At 40.6% G+C, this 21,210-nt stretch overlaps 1 protein-coding gene across 1 annotated transcript in view; it reads left to right on the top strand.

Moving 5' to 3' along the window:
* The window catches only part of LOC138981742 (uncharacterized), a 105,941-nt gene that overhangs the window by 66,479 nt on the left and 18,252 nt on the right, over window positions 1–21,210 (top strand). The window contains exons 3-6 of the mRNA XM_070354818.1: window positions 8,439–8,535; window positions 19,534–19,589; window positions 20,278–20,325; window positions 20,907–21,000. Coding sequence (XP_070210919.1) covers window positions 8,439–8,535; window positions 19,534–19,589; window positions 20,278–20,325; window positions 20,907–21,000 — 295 coding nt within the window. The remainder of the gene's footprint in view (window positions 1–8,438; window positions 8,536–19,533; window positions 19,590–20,277; window positions 20,326–20,906; window positions 21,001–21,210) is intronic.

Below are 21,210 nucleotides of genomic sequence, written 5' to 3'. Positions count from 1 at the left end.
CGGCAGCTACAACAAAGGCAGCTACAACAACGGCAGCAACAACTACAACAACGGCAGCTACAACAACGGCAGCTACAACAACGGCAGCAGCAACAACGGCAGATACAACAACGGCAGCAGCAACAACGGCAGCAACAACTACAACAACGGCAGCAGCAACAACGGCAGCTACAACAACGGCAGCAACAACTACAACAACGGCAGCTACAACAACGGCAGCCACAACTACGGCAGCTACAAAAGATCCCAGGGCTACAACCAAAGACGCCCAGGTCAATTCAACGGCCCACAGCGAGGGAAGCAGGGGCACAATAACAATAACGGTAATGTGTATCGGCAGTGGTAAATGTCACGGCGGAACCACAATATCAGGCTGAATCAGTGTAAGAGATGATGTAATACAAAGAGAGTGCCAAGACGTCTGTATGACAAGTATTAACGTGCATAGCGATACTATAAAAGTTCTGTCATGGAACATGAAAGGGTTTATAGAAACAATAGATGGATTACGAGTAAACAAGTTTAATGAGCATAATTTTACGAACAAACTTTCAGCATACGATATAGTCTTCTTAGAAGAAACCCACCTCGATAAAGACAATGTAAAAGATATCAACATACCCAACTTCTCAACGCCTGTCCATTACATGAGAGAGAAAAGAAAAAACGCACAGAAAGCGTCAGGCGGTATTTCCGTTTTTATAAAAGCGGATCTTAGACAGCATGTTAAACTCTTACCACAGAATAATAGTGATATTGTATGGGTTAGAATCCCAACGATGGACAAACACGGTCAGGATACTTTTATATGTGGGTGTTACATACCACCAGAACACTCATCATATGGGAAAGACCACTCAATCAAAATATGGGACTGTCTTGAGCGTGACGTAGAAATATTTTCAACCAAAGGCAACGTAATTGTGTGTGGCGATATGAACGCGAGGACAGGCAGTACAGTGGATTACATAACCGTGGACTCTGTGCGATACGACAATGCCGCGGGTGACGAATTCAATGAACACCTACTTAATGAGCCGATGGATATACACCAAAGGTGCTCAATGGACAACACCACGCACAAAATCGGCCGTCGATTAATTGACCTGTGTATCGACAACAACCTTGTTATTCTGAATGGAAGAACACTAGGTGATCTAGATGGGCGTTTTACCAGCCACCAACCTAACGGCAGCAGTGTGGTTGATTATTTCATATGTACACATGTGTTATATAGCGGTGTAGTAAACATGACAGTGGAAGCGCTAAATGAATACTCAGATCACTGTCCTATACGTCTGACGATACACATACCAGCACTATGGAAAAGAAAACAGGAAAGGAGCTCGTCTAATAATTACGCTACAGCCCCAGAGCCAAATAATCAAGACAAAACGAGTTTCGTCTGGGACGAACACTCAGCCGAAAGCTTACAATGCGCACTCAAAACACAAGCGTTTACTATGCTGCTAAGAGACATTGACAATAAGATAGACGGACTACAAGACAATACCATGACAAACACCTTAGATGAAATAGTAGACGAATTTACGGACATAATGACAAAAGCATCAAAACTCTCCCTGAAATGCAGACTATCTAGAAAAAAAAGAAACAAAAAGCGGAGTAAGAAATGGTTCGATCAGGAATGCTACGTACAGAGACGGGAACTTAAGTCACTAAGAAACGCATTTAATCGCCACCCCTATAACCGCTCTCTGCGAGATAAACTCTTCAGTCTGTCACGCACGTACAATAAAGCTTTGAAAAGGAAAAAGCAACTGTATAAAAACAAACTCATCGCTACTCTGAACGATGCATACACAAATGACCCGACAAGCGTATGGAAAACACTTAAACTACTAAAAGACTCTGAGAACCCAAACGACCGGAATAGAAGCAACATCAGCTCATGCAAATGGATAAACCACTTACAAAACCTGATAGGCACTGATGTCGAAGTAGAGCAAACTACGAAAGATAACGTACGGGCAGAGCTCAATAACATTGATATCAACGCACAATCCGCACAACTCGATCTGCCTATCACAATGGAAGAAATCGCGAAAGCAGCTTCCAACTTGAAGTCGAAAAAAGCACCAGGTGTAGATGGAATTACAAATGAAATAATCAAGGCAAGCCTGCCTGCTACACAAATAACAATTAAAAAATTGTTTCAGGCAGCTCTGCACATAGGCTCGTGCCCCAAAGCATGGGCGACGGGTATAAACATTCCAATCTATAAGAGTGGTGACCCTATGAATCCTGGTAATTATCGTGGGATAACACTAAATAATAACCTAGGGAAATTTTTCTCGCAGATCATTAACAATAGACTAAATGGATTCCTGGAATCTAATCATCTATATGCGAGGGAACAGGCCGGATTTAGAAAGAAGTCGAGAACGACGGACCAAATATTTATCCTAAAAAAGATCGTCGACGGAATAATTACAAACAGAAAAGACAGGTTGTATGCATGCTTCGTGGACTTCCAAAAGGCCTTCGACAACGTATGGCACGAAGCTCTCCTCCTCAAACTTAACAGGATAGGAGTTATGGGGAATTGTTTCAACGTTATAAGAGATATGTACAGCAAATCTACTATCTGCACTAAGACCGCACTCGGACACTCACATGACATACCCGTCCGGAAAGGTGTACATCAAGGCAATACTCTAAGCCCCACACTCTTCAACATATTCATCAACGATCTCCCAGATTATCTGCGTGGGAATGACTCACCAAGTCTGAACAGTGCCCAGAATACAGAAATCCCATGCCTACTTTACGCCGATGATTTGGTAATTCTGTCCACATCCAAAAGAGGACTACAAAATAAGTTGAACCGACTGAATGACTACAGCAGTGAATGGGGCATTAAAATAAACAAAGAAAAAACGAAAGTGATAGTATTTACCCGCACAGACCCAAAAGTACCAATACTATTTAACTGTGGCACACATATGATTGAAAGTGTAGACCAATATAAATATTTAGGGGTCATCTTCCATAAAAGCGGTAAATTCTTACAAACCCAGGAACATTTAGCCAAGCAAGCAAACAAGGCATCGCATGCCCTGAGACGACTAATTAGAGGAAGAGAGATGAAAGTAACTACAATGATGCAACTATTTTATACCTTAGTCGCCCCTGTGTCCACTTATGGAGCCGAGGTCTGGTTCCCATCAGCAATCAACATCCAAAACGAACAATCGCTACCCGACATATTCGATAAGTGTCTATCGAATAATCTACCCCATGAACAAGTGCATTTAAAATTCAGTAAACGCCTTCTTGGCGTCCACAGTAAAGCAATGAACTTGCCAACGCTAGCAGAGCTCGGGCAACTCCCTGTGGGTATAAAACTAATTGAACAAACAATAAACTTCTGGACCCACATCGTTGAGTCAGAAGAAAATTCATATTTACGACAGGCTTACGCTGACATGATCGACAGACCACAAGACAGCTCACCGCAATGGATACATTTCATTCGAGCAATCATAGGTAACCTCGGACTGGACCATAACTGGATACTTCAGTCAGCAGTCCAAAAGAATGCGCTGATGAAAACTCTACGACGAGGACTAGAATACGAATACGTACGATTTTGGCAAGGAAAGAAGACTGAGGGCTCAAAACTGCAATACTACAACACAATTACTGACGGCGATTACGACTGTGAAGCATACTTGACATGTGTAACCAACCCCAAACACAGAAAAGCACTGTGTAGATTGCGTATTAGCGCTCACGATTTAAAAATCGAAAGGGGGAGATACACAAACACACCCAGAGAGGATAGAAAGTGCACCGTGTGTGGCGTAATTGAAGACGAGCTCCATTTCCTGGATAGTTGTACAAGATTTCATGATCTACGCTTGCAGCTTATGGAACATGCACGTGTTAATGCTCGAAATCCGAGTCAGCTGATGACGATGCAAGACGTATCGATACAGCAACAACTTGCTGAATTTGTATACAACTGCATGATTATACGCAATAATGACATAACTACAGATACATAACAATGTTGTAATCACTGCTCCATGGACGATATTTCTTCTTGTCTTTACAAATATCCACTTCGTGTCTGATAAACCCTTTACTGTGTTTTTATGACAATTAAATGAGTTCTGAGTTCTGAGTTCTGAGTTCTGAGTTCTGAGTTCTATTGCATTGCAAGATAACCCGAAAGAACTTTGAAGTATGAAACTTAAAACCGCAAAAAGAATCGGGTTTTATTGGCTTTCTGTCCTAGAAATGGAGATCATGACTTTACATTCATATCCCTTACATTCACGATATGTTGAAAACGTCAGAGAGAAGATCCTGCATCTTTTCAAGTGCTGAGTCTGGGGGGCTTGAAGTGCATTGTTATGTACCTGGCTTTTGTCCAACTTTCTGGGGTCTTGGCCGGGGAAAACAGTGTTTTCTGTGGAATTGGAATTGCGTCTGAAGGTATAGCGGGAGCACTGAGGAGTGGTACGTATCGTTAATCTTTGCTCGTTTCGGGGTTGTCATTTTGATTTACAGGTTTGCACTTCTGCGAGGGCGCGTTATGTAAAAAGTGATTCTTTCGGGATGGGATGAACTCTGTCTGTCTTGCATAGACAGTTTTCTTTGGAATTAACAGTCCTAGCAGAACATCGCCTGGAACTCCCCAATCCCTCGGAGCCCCCCCCCCCTCCACACACACACACACACACACACACACCACCCGCAGCTTCGGAAGTGGATTGTACCGCGTACAAAGAGTTCACTGGAATTAAAGGCCCTGCGAGGTCGTCGCCTGGAGCGGATTCCTGGTCACCATCCCCAGTCTCATCCTTTGGGGTGAATTGTTCTCACCTAGTCCCCGTCCCCGGTAATTAGGAGTGGATTGAACTCTTGTCTACCGAGCACAAAAAGTTCACTGGAATTAAAAGCTCTGCGAGGTCATCGCCGGGAGAGGTTAGCATCCGCAGTATTATCCTCAGGGTGGATTGTACTCTGTCTGTCGTCCTCGCCTACCCCCCCCCCCCCCCCCCCCTCCTCACAACGCCCCCCCCCCTCTCTTTTTTCCCGGTACCCCTTCTCATCTTTGGGAGTGGACGGAACTTTGTCTGCCTGGTAAAAAATAGTTCTTTGGCGTCGAAAGTTCTGCGAGATTTTATGACCTGAAGTGAACTCCCGATCCTCGAACAAATCCTACCCCCGACCACCCGCCGTAAACCAGACACACACTTTCTTATTTCAAAAACAATAATACTCGCAGCTTAGTGACATTGAGGCGATTCAGTGTGGACTGGAGGTTCTGGACATTGAGTTTTGTGGAAAATCAGACAGAACACCCAAATGTGTGGAGGGCCCCCTTCCATTAGGAGCGAAGCGTCGCCGTGACACAAAGTGGCAGCCATTACTGTCACCAGAGCGGAAGTGCTCGCTGCAGCGACACGTTGACAGCACGAGCACCGGAAGTGACGAAACGACCTTTTTTCGTGCAGCTCGCGTGTGTGCAAGTCTGCTTGTGGTGGTTATGGGATCTTAAAAAAAAAAAAATGTTTTGGAGGGGGGGGGGGGGGGGGGGGTAAAAATACGATTCAAGGGAAGGGAGGAAGAAGGGGAGACGTTGTGAGTCTCTTGGCGTGTGGCGTCTCCAAGGAAGTGGCTTGTTACACGAGAAATTGCTTCCGCTGGTCTGAAAACATCAAAAGGCTGTGAATAGGAGCATGCTGTCTCTCATTGGCCGTGGCGAGTGGATGGTGAAGTGATTGCTGGTTCTGAGGTCCAAGTGGTTCCACTAGACTGATGGGCAGTCTTTGGGCGTGCGAGTGCCTGGTGACTGTGAAGTACCACAATAAACATCTTGTTAACGGTCCTTTAATGGGGTCTGATTTGTGCGCGTCTGAACAGAAACAATTGGGTTTGGGAATTCCGCCCATTGGTTCTACGGGGAACATAATTATTCTGCTGCTTCTCTGCCCGTTATACTTCTGTTCGTTCGTAATAAAGCTCGTTTATTATATCTCTCTCGGACTTGCTTTATGTTTGTCTGTCTCGCTTTCTCTGTCTACCCCTAACCAATGCCATATCTGTCTGTCTGTCTGTCTGTCTGTCTCTGTTTCTGTCTCTGTTTCTGTCTCTGTTTCTGTCTTTCTCTCTCTCTCTCTCTCTCTCTCTCTCTCTCTCTCTCTCTCTCTCTCTCTCTCTCTCTCTCTCTCTCTCTCTCTCTTTGCTTGTTTGTTTGTTTGCTTAACGCCCAGCCGACCACAAAGGGCCATATCAGGGCGGTGCTGCTTTGACATATAACGTGCGCCACACACAAGACAGAAGTCGCAGCACAGGCTTCATGTCTTACCCAGTCACATTATTCTGACACCGGACCAACTAGTCCTAGCACAAACCCCATAATGCCAGACGCCAGGCGGAGCAGCCACTAGATTGCCAATTTTAAAGTCTTAGGTATGACCCGGCCGGGGTTCGAACCCACGACCTCCCGATCACGGGGCGGACGCCTTACCACTAAGCCAACCGTGCCGGTCTCTCTCTCTTCGTCAAACGAGTTTGTCAGGAGTGGTGTCCCTCAAGGGTCTGTATTAGGACCTATCTTGTTCTGTATATTTATAAATGATTTACCCTTTCATGTGTCCGATGAAAAAGTTAGATGTGAGTTCTTCGCGGATCTTTGGAATCCGTCAACTCTTCTCTTCAAACAAGTGTGGATGAAATCACTGAGTGGTGCATTTCTAATGCAACGATCATTCATCCGATTAAAACAAAGAGTATGGTGATAACCACGAGACAAAAACACCAATTAAGTCCTTTACAATTACAACTGTCAGTTGGTTCAACTCAAGTGCAGCAAGTTAGGGAACATAGATTATTGGGTGTTACCATTGATCAAGAGTTGAAATGGCAAACTCATTTGAGTAATATTTGCAAACTAGTATAAACAAATTTGTAGCTGTTATCAAAATTAAGGCATTACGCAGATTCTGCAGCACTCAAAATGTTCTATTACGCCCACATAATGCCTCATATAAACTTCGCATCGACACTTTGGGATAACTGCAGTGATGTTCATTTAAAAAGACTCAATTCCCTGCATCGCCGAGCTGCAAAACTTATTCTGCATGATTTGAATAGGTCCACGGATGATTAACTAAAGCTCTTGAATTTCCTCCCCTTGAAAGATAAGTTGACGTTAAACAAGGCTGTGTTCATGTATACTATTTTAAATGACGACTGTCCTAAATATTTGCAATCACATTTCAAACATGCCACAAAAAGATATGGGCCCCAAAAAATCATCCCTCCTAAACCTCGCATAGACCTCTACAAATCGAGCTTAGCCTTCTCGGGAGCGTTTCTCTGGAACTCCTTCCCTCAACAGATAAGAAATGCAACTTCAGTGAAAATTTTTAAGAGACAGTCACGTTCACACATCATTCGTGAATGAAATGTCTTGCTCGATTGTTATTTTGTTAAACATTTTGTACTAGTGTTAACGGATGTGTAGCTGATCGCAGCAACTTTATTCCCAAATCAAAGGTATAACTATGTCAATGTAATTTTGTAATTTTTGAATTCTCCTTATTGTGTTGCATTCCATACAATGTATTTCTGTATTTTATATGATTGAATTTATATTTTTAATGTGCGTCTGTCTTTATGTGTTGTATAAAGGACAGGTTGGAGGAATAGGCTTTGCCTAAAACCTTTATCCTTTTGTATTAAAGTTCTGAGTCTCTCTCTCTCTCTCTCTCTCTCTCTCTCTCTCTCTCTCTCTCTCTCTCAACAGATAAGAAATGCAACTTCAGTGAAAATGTTTAAGAGACAGTCACGTTCACACATCACGTGTAGTCAGTTTGAAGTTTATGTAAGATACTGAGAACTGTAAAATGTGTGGTCGCAAGATGAACAATTAAATATGTTTTGTAACGATAGTACTTTCTGTCTTTGTCTTTATCTCGCTGTATATCAAGATGAACGTAAGCTGCAATATTCTTGCTTATCTATTACCCTCGATAATAAAGATTTTGTCTTGTCTAAAGATTTTGTCTCTCTCTCTCTCTCTCTCTCTCTCTCTCTCTCTCTCTCTCTCTCTCTCTCTCTCTCTCTCTCTCTCTCTCTCTCTCTCTCTCTCTCTCTCTCTCTCTCTCTCTCGTTCAGTTCTTGGTATACACAGTGTTGTGACAGAACCTTGTTTTACCTCTGATTAGTGAATCACTTTCTATATTAGCATAAAGCATAACAGTAATCAGCTGTTTTCGCACGTTTCGGTCTTGTGTCAGAACCAGCTATGTTTGTACTTAGCAGGTATTGGTTATGATAGCCATGCTATATATGTTGGTGTCCTGTTACGATTATCGTAATGTTTCTATATTTAGATGTACCGTTGTTGGATTATTATTGTCGATCGTTAATTGCAACGTGTTGGTGTTCTGTTTCAGTCTGCAAGACGTGCATCTTGCGATATCTGGAGACGAGTAACTACTGTCCCATCTGTGAGGTGCTCATCCACAAGAAGCGTCCCTGGCAAAATATAAGGTAACACTATTTTTCTACTGCAGATTATGCTTTTTAGGATACTTCCCTTCCCGTGTAAACCATCTTGAAAATCACCATAGGTTCGTCCAGGTGGATTTTGTTCCGTAGGATGAGAGCATCCTTCTATTTGGACACATACCAACATCAACCATCAAATGTGCGGAGTCAGGAGTTTGGGCTGATTTAATATCGAAATGATGATACTTATGACGATTAATTCACCAAGAAACTCCCACTCTGCAAAGAATGAAGCTGTGCTGTTGACATTTGGTATGTGTCCAAGTTGAAGGATGCTCTTAATCCTACGCAAAATCCTGGATAAATGTGTAGTGGTTTGCATGCTCATTTACACGGAAAGGAATCTGCCTTGATTCCATCTGTTTTCCTCTTAATTCAATCTAGCCTTCAAGAACAAGGAGATATTGGACACTGCTTCTTTATATGGAAATATAAGCAGCTACATGTATATAAATGTTCGCAAGTTCAGATCACGCCATGGATACATCTCAATGTTTAGCCAAGTATATTCTATCATGAACACTTGGTTTTACCGAATGGAGAAAAAAACACGAAGACCGACAGAAGGAGAGCCGCGGTACGGAACTGATCGATAAAGGGATAGAAGTGTTTTGACAAATGCGAGTCGGGAGCAGTACAACATAGCGTGGTGGCAGCACTGTCAGAACCAGATCCTCCAGGGACACGGGTTCAACTGACGCCCTCAGCGTTCGTTACCTCCCAGCCTGCCCCCCAGCCCTGTCTGCCACGAGAGGCTTACACCCTGTTAAGCCCTCGTCTGGCCCTCGCTAATCAATTGGCGCTATCGATTCCTGTGTACCCCCTCTCCCAACTAACTCTCTCTTTCTCTAAAACTGTCTCTGTCTCTCAGGCTGCTGGCTTCTCTCTCTCTCTGTCTCTGTCTGTCTGTCTGTCTGTCTGTCTGTCTGTCTGTCTGTCTCTCTCTCTCTCTCTCTCTCTCTCTCTCTCTCTCACTCTCACACACTACCCCGTGGCGCCTTCCTTGGCCTCCCAAGAGCGTTTGAGGCGTCAGAGCCGGATTAGCAGGTCATCAGTTCATCATGACCACGACGTTAGGCGAGTGCAGTCTGCAAAGGAGCCGGTGAATTATGGCTCTCTCTATGATGGCTCGCTGAGCTGCTCACAGCATGCATGCCATGCTATGCCAGTGGTTGGTGGCTGTAACTACAGGCTGTTGAACCACTTAACAGACGGGAGGGCGTGTCCTCGTTTTGTCTGCATGACGGATGATACAGCTGCTATCTGTCGTCTGCCAGGATAAAGCTGATTGATTTTTTTGGATAGAGAGTTTTTGTCTTCGATGTAGGGGAAGGGCTCCTAATATGGACCGGCTCCTAATATGGACCACCACCAAATAACGGCACTAGAGCGCTCAAAAAAGTTTTATTCGCGGTATTCACCCTCTTTGGATAACTTGTACATGTCAAAACAGTTAGGCTTTTTCTCTTTTTTCACTTTTGGCAGCGTTCACTCTAAATTTGCCGCCTAAAACGGACTCGTTTCTGTCTACAGCCAAAGCTTTTATCAAACAGAAATGGCTATATATGACAGCTAAAACCGTATTTGTTACATTTTAGCAGTGTTGACCCCGAGTTTCTACTGCAAACAAAAAATAATAGCAAAATCTCAAAGTATGTGCGAGTCCCCTAATATGGACCACCTTCAACAAATCGAAGAAAATAAAAGCTAAAGGCTATTTTCATTAATTCATTAAGAAGCTTGCTGGTAATAACCTATAACTAGCCCTCGAGATTTAAAAAAAATGCAACGAAAAGTCTTCTTTTCGTGGAAGTTGATAATTTCACTTATTTTCACTCTGTTTTTGATAAGCTTCTTTAGTTTTCTGGTGTGCTTCAAATAATGCTCTCATCAACCCGAAACAGATAAATCTAGAGCATATTTTAATTAGGCTGACTTGTACACTAAGTTGTATCATGTTATTTTGAAATATAGGGGGCTTTTTACAGTGATTCGTGAAGGCCGCTTCATTGGTCCATATTAGGCGCCCAGGCTCCTAATATGGACCCTTTGTGATTTTTTCTGTATTTAATTTTTGCTGAATGTGTATCAAAGCTATTTTACTCTAATTAGGCCTAACGGTTAACATAAGAAAGAAGGACAACCAAGCACAAAATGAAACTTCTTTGCACGAAAACAAGCTAGTTATCAGCAATAAACAAAAAGTGGTCCATATTAGGGGCCCTTCCCCTATATTTATTTTGGCTTTTGTGAGTCGGCTTTGGATAGGAAGCAGGAGATAGGCGCGTGGTTCGAACTGTAAGCAGAGACAATGTCTGTTGCTGTTTCTTGAGTATCAAACAAGTCGCGTAAGGCGAAAATACAACATTTAGTCAAGTAGCTGTCGAACTCACAGAATGAAACTGAACGCAATGCCATTTTTCAGCAAGACCGTATACTCGTAGCATCGTCAGTCCACCGCTCATGGCAAAGGCAGTGAAATTGACAAGAAGAGCGGGGTAGTAGTTGCGCTAAGAAGGATAGCACGCTTTTCTGTACCTCTCTTTGTTTTAACTTTCTGAGCGTGTTTTTAATCCAAACATATCATATCTATATGTTTTTGGAATCAGGAACCGACAAGGAATAAGATGAAAGTGTTTTTAAATTGATTTCGACAATTTAATTTTGATAATAATTTTTATATATTTAATTTTCAGAGCTTGTTTTTCATCCAAATATAACATATTTATATGTTTTTGGAATCAGAAATTGATGGAGAATAAGATGAACGTAAATTTAGATCGTTTTATAAATTTTTATTTTTTTTTACAATTTTCAGATTTTTAATGACCAAAGTCATTAATTAATTTTTAAGCCACCAAGCTGAAATGCAATACCGAAGTCCGGGCTTCGTCGAACATTACTTGACCAAAATTTCAACCAATTTGGTTGAAAAATGAGGGCGTGACAGTGCCGCCTCAACTTTCACGAAAAGCCGGATATGACGTCATCAAAGACATTTATCAAAAAAATGAAAAAAACGTTCGGGGATTTCATACACAGGAACTCTCATGTCAAATTTCATAAAGATCGGTCCAGTAGTTTAGTCTGAATCGCTCTACACACACACACAGACACACACACGCACATACACCACGACCCTCGTCTCGATTCCCCCCTCGATGTTAAAACATTTAGTCATAACTTGACTAAATGTAAAAACAACAACAACCCCACATTGTGCTTGAACAAGCGGCGAATATTTACAACCTTCTTCTTTTATACCCTGCTTTCGCCACACCATGCTTATAATTATATTTATTACCAATTCAGTGCCCCATATGGCTTTTTGACCAATCAGGACGGATTCTAGGTGACCTGTTAAATGTTATAACGTTCAGGCAGGGACTCTTTTTGTTTATCAAGCTAAAAATTGTCAAAACAAAGTAAAAATTTAAATCAACAAGATCAGCTGATTTATTCTACAGAATGACACTTCAAATGCTGTCAGTCATGTCTCACAAACGATATCAGCATTTGCCTAAAAGGCTCATGCTTGATATCTTTTTTCTCGACATGCCTGTTATCATATGCTAACAGTCAGCATATTAGAAATAACTCATATTATTAATAGGGAGAGAGAGAACGACACAGAGAAAAGGAGTGGGAAGGGCAACAGAAACAGATAGACAGACATATGATCAAACTGAAGTGGTTTCCCTCTGACCACGTTCTGGCACAGCATCATATATACAGACAGAGAGATAATAGACAGACATATAGAGAGATGCACTCAATTGATTCCGATCATGAGAGGTAGGTGCATGAAAAGGACTTACGTAAATCAGGGTGCGCACATATAATAAAAGTGTATCCACACAAATGACATGTTATGTTATCCAACGTGTTGAAAGATTACTTGGGGTGATGTGCAAGAGGCTTTGTTGAAGAGAATATTTTAATGTCAAGGCATTTTCGCTTTTTTAAAAATCTTTTTTAAGTAAGTACTCAAAATACGTTTGGTGGCATCAAATAAAGGAACCAATAAATTCGTCTGTTTTGCTTTACGTACAAACTGATGCGTTTTACCCATGGTCTGAAAACAAGCCGAATTCGCTGTTAGGTATGATATACTGAATAGGATTCATTATAAGAAGAACAACGGATTTCGTTTCGTGTCGGGGCAAGAGGGGGGAGGGGGGACGTCACATTTTTTTCAGTCCCTCCATCTGTAAGGTTGTTTTCTAAGTTTGAAGTACGCAGCAGCAAAATATTTAGCGAGGTCAGGCGACTGTCTTTGATTACTTGTGGAAATGTACTCCTTGGTTTGGACTTTGCCCCCGTTATTAACAGCTATTGTGTTTTCAGCGTAGCAATAGGGTCCGATATTTAGACGAGACAAGTATAATGCCGACGAGTCGAAGACGAGTCGCATTATACTTGTTCGAGTCTAAATATCGGACCCTATTGCTACGCTGAAATACAATAGCGATTATATAGCTGTTCTGACCTTAATTTGTTGATCCAAACTTACAAAATGACAGTTTTTGCGTCGATGCGTTGATCTCATGTTTTGATAGCAGACGCCGTTTCTTATGCGCATTAGTTTTGCGCAGGCGCCACACTGACTTTGGAGAAAAAAAAACTCGATTTGACAACACAGCTGTTAAACAGCTTTTTATTAGTTCATTCGTATACAACAAAAAGAAGTTTGAATTTTTTTAATTTTGAACAAGACTACTTATGAAGAAGACCAAAACACAACATCAACGGAAAACTAGAACTAGGATGCAACAAGGGGAGGAGAAGAGAACAGCTAATCCGTACAACGCGAGCAGACGGTAGCGAAGTTTTCAGTTTGGGTGAATGGCATTCATACTTGTCTCGTCATGAAGCGAATTTTTCAACCTCAGTTATAAACGACTACATGAATGTTAGTGTCATGGGTTGTACATCAATACTTCAGAGGGAAAGTGGGGTATTTAGTGTGGAGTTACGAGATAAGAAAAGCCGAATGTGAAAGTTTGTGTCAGTCGGCAACTAGGCTCACACAGGCACACAAAAACGGCTGTTCCGTTTTTCTCCCCTGTTTGTACTAGGGGAAGGGCTCCTAATATGGACCACTTCTTGTTTCATGCCGATAACTAGCTTGTTTTCTTGCGAAGAAGTTTCATTTTGTGTTTGGTAGTCCTTCTCTCTTAGGTTAACCGTTAGGCCTAATTAGAGTGAAATAGCTTTGATAGATATTCAGCAAAAATTAAATACAGAAAAAAACACAAATGGTCCATATTAGGAGCCTGGGCGCCTAATATGGACCACTGAAGCGGCCTTCTCAAATCACTGTAAAAAGCCCCCTATACTTCAAAATAACATGATACAACTTAGTGTGCAAGTCAGACTAATCAAAATATGCTTTAGATTTATCTGTTTCGGGTTGATGAGAGCATTATTTGAAGCACACCAGGAAACTAAAGAAGCTTATCAAAAACAGAGTGAAAATAAGTGAAATTATCAACTTCCACGAAAAGAAGACTATTTGTGATATTTTTTTTAAATCTCGAAGGCTAGTTATAGGTTATTTCCAGCAAGCTTCTGAATGAATTGATGAAAATAGCATTTAGCTTTTATTTTCTTCGATTTGTTGAAGGTGGTCCATATTAGGGTACTCACACATACTTTGAGATTTTGCTATTATTTTGTGTTTGCAGTAGAAACTCGGGGTCAACACTGTCAAAATGTAACAAATACGGTCTTACCTGTCATATATAGCAATTTTTGTGTGATAAAAGCTTTGGCTGTGGACAGAAACGAGTCCGTTTTAGGCGGCAAATTTAGAGTGAACCCTGCCAAAAGTGAAAAAAAGAGAAAAAGCCTAACGGTTTTGAGGTTTGTGTTTCTGCAACTGTTTTGACATGTGAAAGTTATCCAGAGAGGGTGAATACATCCAATGAAATTGTTTTGAGCGCTCTAGCGCCGTTAGTTTATCAGAACAAGAGGTGGTCCATATTAGGAGCCGGTCCATATTAGGAGCCCTTCCCCTACATCTTTCGACTTTGGGCATTTTGTGGTGTTTAGGGACAGAAAATAATTGGTTTAGTCCTGTTTCATCGGGAAGTTAGCAGAAAAGAGTATGCTATCGACATTTGTAAAGCTGAAAAACATTCCCGAGAAGAATTTCAAGTTGTTAGTGTATGCTGTTGTCGAATTAATAACATCGTGTGGTACAGATGGGTAAACCGGAACCATGCATGCGTCTTTGTTATTGCCAATATGCTTTTGGATATTGGCAAAAATGGCCGACTTCCGTAGCATTATGCTTTGATGATGATGTTGAGACCATCCAATCACAGCCCCCGAATTCCCCCACGTGTCCATCAGAATAGCTATACAATATTGAGATGGTCTATTAGTTTCACCCGTTTCTTTGCAGTTAAACCCGTTTCTTTCCAGTCTGAAAAGGCAAACAACAAAACAATACACTGTGTGCAATCAGTAAAGGGTAAAGTTAATGTGACTTGTGTTCTTCAGTCCTCAGTATGGATGTCCTTTGTTAGAACAATGTTGACGATTTGTGTTATATATACGTGTACGAATCGTGTGGCTGGTTCAGTTTTCCTCGCGTCTTGATACACCCCTTTTGACAGGAATTGTCAGCTTGATATTCACTGGTTGGCTTAAACGAGATTGTATTCTTTCTAATTAAAAACAACAACAAGAGTTTAATTGGAAATGTACAATCCTAAGGAATGATATTATTATCAGAAGGAGCCCAACAAGTGAATCACACTGGAAGGCACGTTTATTCTATGACAGGCATTTACGATGCTGTAATTGTAAGACAAGCAAGGCGCGAAATCAAATGGTGTTTATAATACGTGGCCCCAACAAATACAAACGGTAAATCATGCACAATTATTATACTGTGGAAATATAACGGGCAGGACAAACAATTCAAAATCCACCAGTGTCATGTGTTCAGGGTGAATTGAAGTGGGGATTTACCGTCCCTCTTGAAAAGGTTGTTTGGCAATTATGCTAATCATATTGATTTTGCTTTGAAAAATAAGGGTGATAACGAAAAAAAAGTTTGATAATTTATCCTCCCCTAATGCTACTTTTATATCTATCGTGGAAGTTGATCCTCATACAACTAATTCAGTTCCGGCACACAAAAAACATCAAAGATTGAAATTCAGCATGAAAATCATTTGTTTGATAACCATAATTAGCATAAGGGAAAGTCGCCAATCCCGGAACAGTCGGCAAACACCTCAATATACGATCAACGGGGAACAATAATTATTCATGAACAATTGTTTTGCAGAAATGTCTAGTGACATTCCTTGATATTATTCCAGCAAAAAAAATGACTACCGCGGCAAAACTAAAAAAATTGTACGTTTTTTAAACTTTTGTTCCTTCTTCTTCTTATTTCTACCGTCTACAATTCGTATTATTACTCTTTATCTATATACGTTCACGTAAAATGTTGATTGCTGGGATAAACCTTCATAGATTTGCAATAACTTGAACGGAAAAAAAGATTTGAAACGTCACGTGTATCCAACAGAAAAACGCGAAATCCATGCAGGTGCCATGCGGCAATGATGGAACACATAAGAGAGGCAAACATGGAACAGTGTTCCAGCTTTGCCGCATTCTGTTCCATCTTACCCTCATCAAACAATAAACAGAACACTGCTGTTTTATTCACGTATTCAATTCTCTTTTCGGTTTTGTTGTGTTTTTCCCTTCTATAAATTTTATTGAATGATTGATTGATTTGTTTGACAGTATTATGAGACCCGAACGGCGGTGGTTACCAGAAGAAATGGGCTGCGCTTTGTCGGCAGTGAAAAACGGAGATATGGGTTTGTGTTGCGCATCAAGAGCATATGGTGTTACTGTCACAACTCTTAAAAGTCATTTAGAAGGAAAAAAACAAATTTGCACTTGAAAAGAAGAAGTAAAGTTCACAGGAAGACCTTCTACGTACATTAACACCAGAGATAGAACAAGAACTAATCAATAGCATTCTTGAAGCTGAAATAAATTTGCCAACGTCACCCCCATCGTTGATTAATTTGTACTCTGGACATGGAGATTCTGGTCATTATGATTGCTTGGTGTCAGCAGCAAATGTAAGCTTACCTGCTGCTGATGTCCTGCAACGCACAACCACAAGCTCGTCGAAGAGATCATCACGAAAAAAACAATCTTCTCCTTACAAGCAAAAGCTGGAGATTTCACTTGCAAAAAGGCGTGCAGGTCAACAGAAAAGAGGAAAGAATGAAGCTACACAATCTTCTGCTCAGATAAACAAGAGGGGAATATCTTCTGATCAGAGGGAAAAAAGGAGAACATTCTCGACGATGCGTTCTATCCCGGAGGAAAGCACTTGGTACTGCTTCATCTGTGGCACCAACTCCCCTGAGAACACTGATACAGTGCCAGAGGTGCACACAGTGGGCACACGAGGACTGCGCTGACAGCAGCGGACAAAAGGACTTCGAAATCTGTACTTTGCCATTTTTTTTGTGTCTGCAAAATCCGTTCTTAAATCTGTTCTTAGTTATTTGCTTTGAGACTTTATGCGTAATGATTTTTACATTTAGTCAATTGGGCAGGTAGCCCTTTTATATCTATTTGTCAACAGAAGAGGGGTACAAATGAAGCTGCGAAATTTCGTGGTACTGCTTCATGTGTGGCACCAACTCCCCTGAGGATATGTTATAGTACCAGAAGTGCACACAGTAATCACACGATGACTGCGCTGACAGTAGAAGACAAAGGACATTGTCTGCGAAATCGGTTGTTTGCCTATTTTGTCCTGTTGTTTTTTAAGGTTTTGTTTCTCAGTCCTTTTTAGACCTAGCCCTTATCTTTTTGTTTTACATTAATTTTAAGGCTTAAATTGTTATCCGATTTGATATTTCCTTGGTAAAGATCAAAATATGATGTTGAAAAAAAGACATTTAAATAAAATGGCTTAATCAAAATGTTATGACGTATTTATTTATCTTGTGTGTGTGGCAATGTGTGCTTGTTTGTGTGTGAATGAGAGTGTGTGGGTGTATATGTGTGTGTGAGACACAGACAGAGCTAGAAAGAGAGTCAGGGTGTGTTTGTATGTGTTCCGAGTTTGACAACACAGTGTTCCACTTTACACACCCATGCGTCCAACCTGGAACAAATGCAGACATTTTTATTATGATCAGTCTGATGAGTTGCATGACTTTTATTTTATTTGATGTGGTTCGTTTATTTACTGATAGAGTCTAGTATGTGACAATATAAAGAACGCTTGGCAATATCAACTTTTTTTGTCTGGTACGGCTGTTTCTCCTTAACTGTTCCAGGTTTAGCGACTTTCCCCATAGCCGTACATTTTCAGTAGCTTCCTTTGAATCACAAGAAAACAAGAGCTGTTGTAGCTGTATCGTCTACTTTTAAAAGACATTGGACGTGATGCCGTTGAATACTTAAAGCCGGAACATAGGTCTACCGTTTAGAAAAAAACAGAATTTCTGCGTTGCGTTCGAAATGAATTGATCTATTTTTGTAACTGGTCGTAGGGATTTGTTCCTTTAACATTATTATGTAAACACAATTTTGATTGCCGAAGAGATGGTTTTGTTGTTGTTGTTGTTGTTGTTGTTAATTAGAAACAAAATGACATGATTCGAATACGTTTTTACGTTGCTCGTCGCCTGTATGCTGTTGATTTTTTTTTAACGGAGTTTACAATGAAAATAAATCTTCGGGAAATGTAAACTTGGCGAAGAAATACAAGATACTGCTGCTGAATTATACTGACTATGACATTACTTATACCAAGCGTCCCGATGTCGGGGCAAGCGTTGGGGTTTTCGGTGGCCGAAGAAACCAGCGGAAGAGGGAAATTGTTTCATTGAAATGTTCATAAAGGAATTGTAATATGATTATTGTGCGGCGGCGCCACCAGTGTACAAGTTGCGCTTTATTTGAGTCCACAGGCCCCGCTTTAACGCTGCCCCTGTATCGTCTGTATCAAATCTGCCCAGGAAGTTGCCCGTGATTCCTTCAGAGTGCATGACGCGGCGGGTTTTTGATCCTGTCGCTTGATTGCATCCGATGTCATTGAGACAAGTGGAAAACAACATCATGAAGTAAACAAGCACAGATTGTCCACATGCGGAAGTTGTGAAGGGTCTATAGCATTGAATTTCCAAAAATAATATGTGCACATAATAGTGCTGTTGTGTGCGTCATTGCACCGTCATGCACTAACAGTCCGGTTTCTATCTCACGGAGGGGAAGTCACTTAAAGTACCATCACTTTTTTCAAAAGTTAATTCAGGACATACGGAGCAAGCGGTGTAATAGTTCATACCCCGGTCAAAATGACCGCAGTTTCTAGAGATTGGAAATATTTGGGTTCCATATTTGCATCTGACCTTTCCCGAAGTTTTATTGGAAAGAAACGTTGCAGGGAACGAATCAGAAACAAACACGACTTGCGTACTCCACTGTCCTTTTTTTATTTAATTTTTTTTTTTATTAAAACCTAATTCTGTTTCTTTACTCGTTTTCCTTCATAATCTCATTTCCTTCTTTGCATGACAGTTTTCACTGATACTGCAACCAGATTTGATGAATTTAATTAAAAGATGTAAATATGACTTGCTGGTAAAATTATTGTTTTTTTATTACTCACGAAAGTTAAGATGAAGTTTGTGAGAACACCAGCAGGGTGTGCAATATTATGCAGAAGTTCTTTTAACATTTTATTAAATGACGCTACCCAAAAAAAACATTGAAACTTTAAGTAGTTTTTCCCCTTTGTTTTCGATGTGTTATTTATACAAAGAACAGGGCGGGAAAAAAAGTAGAATAGGCAAAAAATAAAGAAGTTTGCAGAAGTGCAAAGAAACTGATAATGACATGTTATCCACTTGCTTGTTGCTGTGAAATAAAAAGAATATATATATAGCTGTATATATATCTTTTCATTATTTTCAGACTTGACCACACGCTTCAAAATGCTGTGTACAAGCTGGTACCAGGTCTCTTCAAACGTAAGTCAGCGTCATTGTACACAACATTTTCTCCTATACATTTTTCACCTTTCAGTTGCGAGTGTTTTTGTAGAACGGCTGAATAGGTTATAATTTTGTTACGAAAAATCGTCAGAATGATTTTGTAATACAATACCTGAATTTCAGCATTATAATTTCGTTAAGAAAAGTTGACAATGTTCTTTAATGCCAAACCTGAGTAATTTTTGCATTGCAATTTCGTTGCGATAAAAAAGAAGTTTCTGTAAGCAATACCAGAGTAATTTCTATATTGCAATTTCGTCACAAAAAGTAGAAATATATACTGTTTATGTAATGTTATACCTGCATAATTTTTATAAATTGTAGTTTCGTTACGCAATCTATACAGAGTAAATTGAGGAAATATTTAGAGTTCGATAGTTTGCAAAGTGTACATCGGCCATTCCCATTTTTTAACAGTAAACTATATTATATATACATACAAGAGCAAAATCATTACAATTAGATAATGAAATGATTAATCAGCTGATAAAACGTTTGTCGTATGTATAAGGGTTTAATTAAAGGGTGAACATTTAACAGACTTTTCCCCCTACCATTTCCTGTGCTTTATCGGATACAAATTGAATTAAAAGAAACAATGAACGGAAGTTGAGTCGATGAGAGGTATACATTTGTACATTTCTCACGATATTATCTGTTACAGGAGAGATGCAGAGACGGCGAGACTTTTATGAGAAAAATCCACCTCCAGGTATGTATAAAAGAGGCTGCATATTTGTTTTACGTGCTTGCTATAGTATATATATATATCCTGTGTTGTATGCATTTTTTGGGGGGGTAACGTTGTGATTTCTTATGATTCTGTATTTTGTTCTTGTTAGATCATATTTAGAGTAATTAGAGCTACAGCAAAGTATCTATATATTTATTGTAATGTAGTATATTTTTTGTAACAGTTTCATTCTGTTATTATTTCACCAAACATGAAACGAAGAATAGTTTTGTGGTTTTTTAAATCAGCGCAGAGTACAACGTGGAGGGTGTGTGAGCAGATTTTAACTAATTATTTACCTTGTTCCCAACCCCATCTCTCACTCTCTCTCTCTGGGCTGTAGGCCCATATTCAATTAAATTCTCTCTCTCTCCCTCTCTCTCTCTCTCTCCCTCCCCCCCCCCCTCTCTCTCCCTCCCTCCCCACTCTCTCTCTCTCTCTCTCTCTCTCTCTCTCTCTCTCTCTCTCTCTCTCTCTCTCTCTCTCTCTCTCTCTCTCTCTCTGCGAGTGGCACTTGCATTTTTGTCTTATAATTTCGTACATAACATTTATTTTCCCAGTTGGCAAAGAGACAGAACAAGTTCACGTCGCTCCAGAGAGAATCATCTTTTCAGAAGACGAGAAATTCAGTGTTTCTCTGGAATTCTCACCGAAGTGAGTGTTTGCATGCACAATTTTGACTATAAGGACGTGTGAATAAGTATCCGTGTTCTTGTGTGTGCAGACGTACTTGTGTGTGCGCGTGCTTATATACGTGCGTGCGTTCGTGATTGCTTGCAGTAGTGTGTGTGTGTGTGTGTGTGTGTGTGTGTGTGTGTGTGTGTGTGTGTGTGTGTGTGTTCATACCTGTCTGTGTCATGCGCG

The sequence above is a fragment of the Littorina saxatilis genome, linkage group LG12, assembly GCF_037325665.1.
Source record: "Littorina saxatilis isolate snail1 linkage group LG12, US_GU_Lsax_2.0, whole genome shotgun sequence".
NCBI lineage: Eukaryota > Metazoa > Mollusca > Gastropoda > Littorinimorpha > Littorinidae > Littorina > Littorina saxatilis.
The sequence above is the reverse complement of the archived record's forward strand: the minus strand, read 5'-3'. Positions and strand labels throughout refer to the sequence as shown.